Consider the following 9,767-nt stretch of genomic DNA (forward strand, 5'->3'; position numbering starts at 1 on the left):
GTCACGACTCCTGCGCCTCCGCCGCCGCCGCAAGAGTCTTTTCCTAGTAACCTGGGCGATAGCTGGTGAGTGGCCTCGGCAGGTTCGTGAGACACTCGCGGGGTCCGGGTGTTGGCGACCCTTACTGAAGGACCTCCGAGAGACTTCAGGGGACCAGACGACAGCCCCCGATCTGTTCAGTTCAAGTCCGCTTGACCTTTAATGCTGGGGGCGGGACGTGTTGCATCGGGAGCGAGTCTCGCGGGGTGGGGGCGGGGGGCTCGTCACATCAGCTAGCAGTTTAGGGGATGCTGGGGCTGGGTGGCACTTACCAAATAGTAGCAGTTTATCTAGCAGCACAATACCTAACAGGAATGTTTTTCGGAACAGTCCTAGGAGAGCAGGTATTATTATCTCCCATGATGAAGAAACGGAAGCTTAAAGAGGTAACTTTATCAGAGTCACGTGGCTAGTAAATGACGGAGCTTAAATTCAAACGTAGGTCTGTCTGACTGCAAAGCCTGAACTTTTAACCACTACTTTGTGCCACCCAGTGGCAAAGCAGTTGTCATTTCAATAACCCTTCCCCATTTATATAACCCTGATAAATAGTATTGTCATTTACATTTTATAGATGAGAATGAGGTCCAGAGAATTTGACCAAGGTCACATGTCTAGAAAGTGCACGACTTTTTTCCAGGACGTCTCCACGTTTGGTGTCTTTTCCTTCAACCGCGTTGTATTGCATTTCCCAGAATCTTGGAGAGCTTTTGTTGGAAAGGATGAAAACCTGATCTGACCCCGTTATCTTATAGTTGAGGAAATAAAACCTACGTATGAGCAATTGCTTGGTACAAGTCATAAATCAGTGGTAGAACTGCCCGCAAATGCTTTTTGAATATGGGTGGTCATGAATCTAAAGGGGGTGGGTCGCACGGAGCAATGAGGTAGGAATATTGGAATCCATATCTCCTAGCTCTGTGGCAAAAGCTCTTTCTCCACTTGTTAAAATGTCTCATCCCTTCTTCGGCTGCACCAGGGACATAATGATTCTGTATAGAGTCAGATACTACAAGTACCTTTGTTTATATGAAACTGAATTTAGAGAACATGCCCTACTATTTCAAAGCAAAAATCTAGCAAACCGAGAGATAATGGAGGCAGTATTGGGAAGTAGAAGCAGGACTTACAGTCCAGGAGATACTACATCAGAAGTGTTGATTTTCATTGACCCTGGGCAAGGACTTATTCTTTCTGGACTTTAATTCATGTATTCATCACATTTATACAGTTTCTTCTGTGCAGGCACTGTGCTAGGGAGACCTAGTTGGGTTGTAGGAGGTGGCTGAGGAAGGCATCCTCTGAGGAAGTGAAAGTTAAGCTGAATTTTTTTTTTCATCATTATACAACGTAATCGATTTTCTTGGCACTTTCTCCCACACCCCCGCAACCTCAGTGCTGTTCTCTTTTAAAAATCTCAGTGAATTATTGTAATCGTTGTATGTTTTCTGGTTGTTTATTTATTTATTATTAGTTCCCACATAAAAGCGAGAACATTCAGTGTTTCTCTTTCTGTACCTGGCTTATTTCACTTCATAAGATGAGAGGTAGTCAGTTAAAGAGGTGAGGGAAGGATGATTCCAAGCAGATTCAATGGCATGTTTGAAGACTCTGGAGCAGGAGGAGCATTTGAACAAATGAAAGATCAATTTGCTTGTTTTATAAAATGTGGGTGGTAATCACGACTCTGGTTATTGTGAGAATCAAATAAAACAATGCATGTAAAGATATTTTATATACAGCAACGGCCTGTGTGTGTGCACACTCATATTTGTAAAAAAGTACATATTATAAAGTAATATACAGCTGGTTTGGAAGGGGTTGCTGGGACAATAGGGAAGCGAGGACTTTGGGTTCATCATCTAATTCTTTCCAAAATTAAAATGCAGCTTCTATGAAGAACAAGGAAATTCATGTTTTGAGACCCTCAACTTTGGAGAAAGAATGTGTTCTTCAAGTAGATTTTAGAAATTCTTTAACAGTTAGGATAATACATTAGCTACTATTTATTCTGTCCCTGCTGGATGCCAGGCATTTTACTGAGTGTTTTATGTACACAGTATAATATAGTGATTAAGAGCACAGACTCTGGAGCTAGACTGCTTGAGTTCAAGTCTTGGGCACATTATTTATTTGTGCCTCTGTTTTCTATCTTTAAAATGGGGATAATCATATTACTTATCCCATAGGGTTTTCATGAGGCTCAAATGTGTTAATATATGTAAAGCACTTAGAATAGCTTCTTCTACATAGTTATCACTATATAAATGTTAGTTATTGTTATTATTATTGTTATAATTATCTCTTTAAGAGCTTATTGTCATCTTGGTAACAATGTGGTGGAAACTGAAGCTCAGGCTAAATGACCTATCCAAGGTCACACAAGTAGTAAGTGGAGGAACTGAGATTCCCGTTCCAGACTGCGTCCAAAGACCAGTAACTTCCATCACACTGCTTTTGTGTATAGGTTAACTTTGTTGGATAATACTTGGACTCTCATAACTCGTTTCTTTCCTCAACTTTAATTCTTCATCTGTGCTGAACTGAATGCTAATGTGCATGTCCTTAAGGTAAAGGACCCAAGGGACTGCCTTTATTGAAATTCCACTTTGAAATTTCCTAACTTCTGTGCAATTAAAATCTACGCCTTAAGCATTTCAGCAATGTGGTTTATTTATAGAATTGTCTTCCGGTTCACGTGTACTTGGGTCTGCTTTTGGGTGCTGCATTTTCTGTCAAAGGTTGTTTATTTCTAACTCATTTTGATTTCCTGTTGCTTTGTGGATTGGTATTATGACCTGCAACAGGAACGCCAGGAAACCAGTCTAAATACAGCAGCCAGATTAAGACCCTGTGGATTTAAAAAAAAAAAAAAAGGTACACATTATTATACAGCCATATTTGGATATAAGTGTGAGTTAGGCATTGACTGTATTAGGCAAAAACCTAGATTTAGAAACCTCACTTGGGGCCAAATTTTTGTGAACAGTTCTGCCAAAATAGGGCTGGGCTGTTAGCTCCATGTCCTTGGACAGTGACTTAATCTCTTGGCCTCAGTTTCAACATCTGTAAAGTGGGGATTATTGTACTTTCTATGTGGCATTATTGAGAGGATTAAATGTAATAATATTGGTGAAGCAAGCAGCCCAGACCTGACCTCATTAATAGTAGCTATTGATAACAATTATTAAAGAGGAAAAAAGTATTCCATTTTTCATCCAGAACTGTTTTTACAGACTTCATACACTGATCTCTAACATCTAGTATCCCTTGCTATTAAACATTTCATCAGGAGAAATCATTTGCCTTTGTGCTACTCATTTGCTTTTCTTTTAAAGAAAGAAATGATAATAATGATATTCACCATTTATTAAGCAGCTGTTATATTCCAGGAACTGTACTAGGTGTTTTGCATGCATTCATTATTTCATTTTATCTTAAGATCGGGATAATTTTTCTCACTGATGAGGAAAGTGATGCCCAGAACAGCAAAATGAATTGCCCAAAGTTGAAAATTGCATTCAGGTCTGACTGACTCTAACCTACCTTGCACTTCAGTAATGACACACAAGGGTTCTTTAATGTGTCTGACCCTGGCGTGAAAGTCTTTGAAAGAAAAGGTGATAACTCTCAATAGGTATCATTTGGGGGGCTGCTGCTGTGCTAGGCGCTGTGCCAAGTGTTTTACCTGCATAACCTCATTTATTATTCCCACCCCTAAGAAATAAATGTAATTATCCCCATTTTATGGTTGAGGAAATCAAGATGCAGAGATATTCAGCAGCATTTAGTTAGTGATGGAGCTGGGATTGGATTCCAGGTCTTCCTGGCTGTAAAGCTCATGCTCCTATTTATTCACTCCGGTGTGAGTGGATAAATAATACTGCATCAAAATTTTAGGGTAGGACTTTTTAAAAAAATGAGATGTGGAATTTATTTCCAGAGATAGCAGCTTCCAGGTATTTGATGTTAAGTGTTCTTAATTTTTGAGTGAGTGAACACCAAATTCCTGGCAGAAGCTATTAATGCTACATTTGTCAGTTAGCTTAGGACTGTGTTCTATCCCAGATGTAGTTGTCGGCAACAGTGTCTTTCCATGGTCAAAGACCTCAGAAGTATAATGTATAACTTGTGTTAACACATTGGAGGGTGACATTTTCCGGAGCTTTAGTTCTATACCATGGAAGACCTCAAGCCTCAATCATGCTTCAGACTCACATTAAAGTAAAGTGCATTCTAATTGGTAATCAGTGCATAAGGAACCAAAGAAAATTTTAATTAAACGCTGTCGTGTGAATTTTCCAGTCATTTTATGCCTGTTAAAATGGTTTTCTTATTTAGTTTAAAGTTCTCTTCTAGTGCTCTGCTCTCCATCTTTAAACTTTATCAAGATTTTGTGCTTTTTCTCGTGAAAGGGTTTAATTAGCATCATTAAAGGTTTAGGCTGCTGCACATTTACTTAACAGGCATTTTGGTGTAGTGGAAAGAGTTTGGCATTTGGAGTCCTACAGACTGTGGGCAAGTAACTTAAATCTCTGTGAGCCTCAGTTTCTTCATCCTGTTGAATGAGACTGATAGTATTTCCTTCTATGGCTGTTGGGAGGAGGACTAGAGATAATGTATTTAGGGCCGGAGCCCGTGGCGCACTCGGGAGAGTGCGGCGCTGGGAGGGCTGCAGCGCTCCCGCTGCGGGTTCGGATCCTATATAGGGATGACCGGTGCGCTCACAGCGCTCACTGGCTGAGCGCGGTGCGGCCGGTCTCAAAAAGGACAAAAAAAAAAAAAAAAAAAAAAGAAATTGGATAGTACATAGCTCGGTTTATAGGAGTTGCTTGATAATTGCTACACATTATTTTCTGAAGTTGCAATAGGGCCTCTTTTACTTAGATCTCCTTTTTGTCTTAATCTTTTTAGTGGATGTTTGCAAGGATTATCTTCAGTCATGGCCTTGGGATTAAAGTGCTTCCGCTTCGTCCACCCTGCCTTTTGTAATTACTTTGCAGCCTTGACCAGACCTGTTTCAGAAGTTACAGCAAAGACAGTGAGTGGAAGACAACATGACCATAGGCAGTGCATGGCCTATCCACCTGTACCAGTGCGCCATTTTGCTACCAAGAAAGCCAAAGGTAGAGACATATGACTTTTCCCTCTTCACACCTTTCTTATAGTTGGCCCTTGAATTTTCATAGCTGGGAGGGATCTCAGAGGTATACCGAATTTTTCCCCTTGCCCACATGAGGAAATGGTTTTTCAGATAGTTCAGTTGATTAGTTTAAAAAGGTCACAGTGGCAGAGAAAGTGTTAGAACCCAGAGTCTGTTTTCTCATTACCATGCTGCCTCATTCATTTTCTTGGTGGCTCAGAAAATGCCTAATTTCTTTCTTTTAGATTTAGAATTAGAGGTATAAGTGTTGGGCAAACCAGAATGCTCATGGCAGGGGTCAATATACTCTCTCTTTATAGGAAGATGCATGTTAGAAGTATAATTAAAACCAGAAAGTTGTTGGGTGAAGGGGGTATTAGAGCCATAGATTTAGATGGATGATCTTAATGGCTTGTGTCATCCAAGAATGAGACTTTGATGTACCACAGATCTCAGCTTAAATGCCACTTCCTCAGGGAAGCCTTCCCTGACCTCTTAGACTAGGTCATGGCCCCTATTACCCACACTCAGTGCACTGTTTTTTTTACCTTTGACACACTTAGAACAGCAGTAATTAATTAGTTAATAAATTGTAATATTGATTATTATCTGTCTTTTATGTTGGACCTGATGAAGATACTCTTTGTCTTTATTTAGCACCCAACAGGGCCTGACACATAGTATGCATTCAGAAGTTTTGTTGAATGAATGAATGAATTAGTGACAGAAAATTGTAAGGCAGACCAGCTATTTGCAGTGGTGAGTCAGGGAGTCCCCTCCCAAGGATGGTGCTAGAAATATGCTGTTGTATATTCTCCCACTGACTTTCCTTTTCTGGCTTACACAAACCTTCCTCTGACTGTTAATAGGAAAATAAACAAATTGCTAAAAGAGCATTAATGCTTAGAAGACTTATATTCTGTTAATAGTGATAATAGTATTAAATTTTTATCTGTATATTCTCACTGTATTTTTAAAAAGTTCCCATATGTTTACTGATTTGGTCTTTATAATTATCATTAAAGGAATTAATTTTCCAGTGAAGAAATCCTTATAATTATCTAGTGACTCCAGATTTCATCATTTTGCAAATGAGGAAACTGAGGTACATTTGTAAGAAATTTGCCCAGGGTCATATTTAGTTACTGACAGAACTGGAAACCTGGGACTGCTGATGACTACAGCATTGCAGTGTACTAGACATTAACTATAGCATGTAAGCAGCATTTTTTATATTTTAATGGGAATTCGGTTTTGTCTTTTTTGATTGCCTCTTTAAAAAGTTGATTGTTTGACTTTTTCTCTTAGGTTTATTAGATTCTTTCTATATTAGGGATGCTAATCCTTTGTTGATTATATTTTACAAGTATCTTCTTTGCTTTTTTCTTTGTCTATGGTGTCTTTGTTGAACATAAGTTTTAGTGTAGTCATATTTTTTAGTCCTTTCCTTTATCATTTGTGCTTCTTTGTGTCTTCTTTAAGAAGGCCTTCCCTACCCCTAGGTAATATATTTCTGAATATGGTGTGAAGTAAAAAATAAAATTTTAAGTTTCTTTTGCAGTGGGTAATAAGTTGTGCAAATGTCACTCACTGAATAGCTCATTCTTTACTCCCAAATTTGTAATGCCCCTTCTATTGTATGTTAGAATTCTTTATATATGGGCTGGCCCGGTGGCGCACTCGGTAGAGTGTGGCCCTTGGGAGCGTGGTGGCGCTCCCGCCGAGGGTTCGGATCCCATATAGAGACTGGTCCGCTCACTGGTTGAGCGCGGTGCGGGCGCGACACCGAGGGTTGCGATCCCGTTGCTGGTCGCGGTACGGGCGCGACACCGAGGGTTGTGATCCCATTACCGGTCACGAAAAAAGACAAAAAGGAAAAAAAAAAAAAGAATTCTTTATATATATGGCTTTGTTTCTGTGCTCTTGATTTTATTGAACTATTTCTCTCTTCCTGCACAAAATTCCTTACTCCCTGAATCACTGTCATAAAGTCTTAAATCTAGTGGATTCTTTATATATATGGCTTTGTTTCTGTGCTCTTGATTTTATTGAACTATTTTTCTCTTCCTGCACAAAATTCCTTACTCCCTGAATCACTGTCATAAAGTCTTAAATCTAGTGGTACAAGTTTTTCCCCCAACTACACGTACTACCACACGTACACTTTTTCTCTTTCATTGTTTGCTCTTCTTGCACAGTTCTTTAATCAGATTTATTTCTGGGGTATCATATTATTTTCATCACTTTTGTATATGATATATTTTAATTTTTTCTTTTTTTTTTTTTTTTCCGACTGGTACTGGGATCAAACCCTGGACCGTGATGTTGTCAGCACCATGCTCCCACCAACAGAACTACCCAGCCAGCTATTTTGTAAATTTTTTGTGTTAGAAGATATACACAGAAAAGTGTTTATATAAATCATGTGTGTATGGCTTAGTGAATTTTCACATAGTAACACAACCATGTAAGTATCATGCAGATCAAGAAATAGAATGTCACGTACTCTGGAAGCTTCCCTTATGTCCCTTTCAGTTATCACTCTCCAAAAGATAACCCACTATATTGATTTTAACACCACAGATTTGTTTTGGTCCTTTTTGAAGTCAGTATGGATTTTTTTTTTTGGTATGGCTTCATTTGGTAACAATCTCTTTGTGAGATTTGTCCATGTTATGCATAGAGCCATTGTTTGTGCATTTTTATTTCTTTATAGTATTCTACCGAATGCATATACCACAATTTCTGTATCCATTGTACAATTGATGGACATTTGGGTTGCTTCTAGTTTTGAGCTAAACCAAGTAATGCTGCTATGAACATCCTTGTACATGTGTTTGGTGCACATATGTGCACATATGTTTCCTCCTTCTCCCCCTCCTCTTTCCCTCTCCTTCCTTCCACTGCATTGGCTAGGAACTCTAGTATAAATTGAATAAATGTGACTGATGATAGTAGACATCCTTGTTTTATTCCTGACTTTGTAGGGAACACTTCTTATATGTTAACATCAAGAATTATGTTTGCTCCCTGGACTGGTCAGCCACCAAAAAAAAAAAAAAAAATTAGGTTCACTTTATGTTTTTGGTAGTCTCTTTTAAGCAAATGTCTTCTATCCCTATTTTGCTAAGCATTTTTGTTTCAAATGGGTGTTAAATTTTAATCAAATGCTGTTACTACATTTATTGAGATGATCATATTTTTTTCTTTTAATCTATTAACGTGGTAACCCAACGTCAGTAGCTTTTTCTGATGTTAAACCACTTCTGCATTCTTGGTATGAGCCCTACTTGCTTTTGATATATAATTTGTATATACGTTGCTTGATATATAATCTGTATATACATTATTGGATTTGGTTTGCTAGTATTAATTTAGGATTTTTGAGTCTGTATGAGATTAGCCTTAATGTAACTTTCTAATATTAATGGGCATAACTTTCTAGTGGTATTCTTATCTGGTTTTGGCATTAAGACTGAGTTAACCTCATGATGTGAACTCTTTCTCTCTTAATAGGATGGTCTGTATAAAATTAGGATTATCAGTTGCTTGCGTGTTTGATAGAATTTGCCCGCAAAATCATCTGGGTCTGGTATTTGTGTGTGTGCCTGTGCCTGTATGGGGGTAGACTTTAAATCACAGATTTCATTTCTTTAATGATCATGTCACTGCTTAGACCTTCTCTTTCTTCTTGATTTAGTTTTTTAGTAAGTTGTATGTTTTTAGGAAATTTTTCATTTTATCTAAGTTTCAAAGTTGACGACATAAAGTTGCCTGCAATAGTTTGTTAAGATTATTAAAATTTCTGTTGTTTTGATAACTGTGTCACTCTTCCTGCTTTCCTTCCTTGCTTTTCGAAAATGTGTTCGTTGGGATGGTTTTCCACTCATCTTGATTCAGGGTGCTTTTAGTGCTGCTTCCTCCTCAGGGAGCATCCTTCTGTAAGGCTTGTTTTTCCTCCTGTAGACTGGCAGAGGACATTGGAGCAGTCAGCACACAAAACTACCATTTCTATGTGGCTAAAGACCGTGGTGATTTTATAGCATCCTGGCCATTTCACAGCTGTGAAGTAGGAATTGGGGCACTGTACCAGCCACTTCTTGTGTTTCCTCTTCTTTTCTGGAGAGGAAGGGAGGAAACCCTTTGAGAGAGGCATGTTCTCATGGGAGATCTTCACCACTCGATCCCTTCTTCTGTCTTAATATTACTTGTTTGTGTCTACTGTCTTCTTTTGCCAATTGTTCTTGATAGAAGTTTGTCAATTTTATAAGCCTTTTACAAAACAGCTTTCAACTAAGGTCAAGGGTTTGAATTCCTGTACTGCTCAGTCACCAAAAAAAAAAAAGAGCTTTTAATTTGTTAATCTCTTTTTTTCAGTTTTATTGATTTCTACTTTTTATTGTTTACTTTCTCCTGTGTACTTGTTCTTTTTCTATCCTCTGAGCTGGGCAGTTCATTAATTCTTGGCCTTTGTTTTCTTTTTTTCCAAAAAATTTCATCGTATATGTTTAAGATGTACAACATTATATATATATATATATTTTTGTCTTTTTCCGTGTCCGGCAACGGATCGCAACCCTCAGTG

At 38.4% G+C, this 9,767-nt stretch overlaps 1 protein-coding gene across 2 annotated transcripts in view; it reads left to right on the plus strand.

Annotated features, from left to right (window-relative positions):
• Positions 1-10: 10 nt before the first annotated feature.
• MRRF (mitochondrial ribosome recycling factor) overlaps positions 11-9,767 on the plus strand; it is a 62,716-nt gene continuing 52,959 nt past the window's right edge. For both annotated transcript variants that reach the window (XM_008572034.1, XM_008572035.1), the window contains exons 1-2: positions 11-65; positions 4,954-5,165. In XM_008572034.1, the coding sequence (XP_008570256.1) occupies positions 4,982-5,165 (184 nt within the window). In that variant the 5' untranslated portion in view covers positions 11-65; positions 4,954-4,981. The remainder of the gene's footprint in view (positions 66-4,953; positions 5,166-9,767) is intronic.

This window comes from Galeopterus variegatus, unplaced genomic scaffold (genome assembly GCF_000696425.1).
Source record: "Galeopterus variegatus unplaced genomic scaffold, G_variegatus-3.0.2 Scaffold747, whole genome shotgun sequence".
NCBI classification, from domain to species: Eukaryota; Metazoa; Chordata; class Mammalia; order Dermoptera; family Cynocephalidae; genus Galeopterus; species Galeopterus variegatus.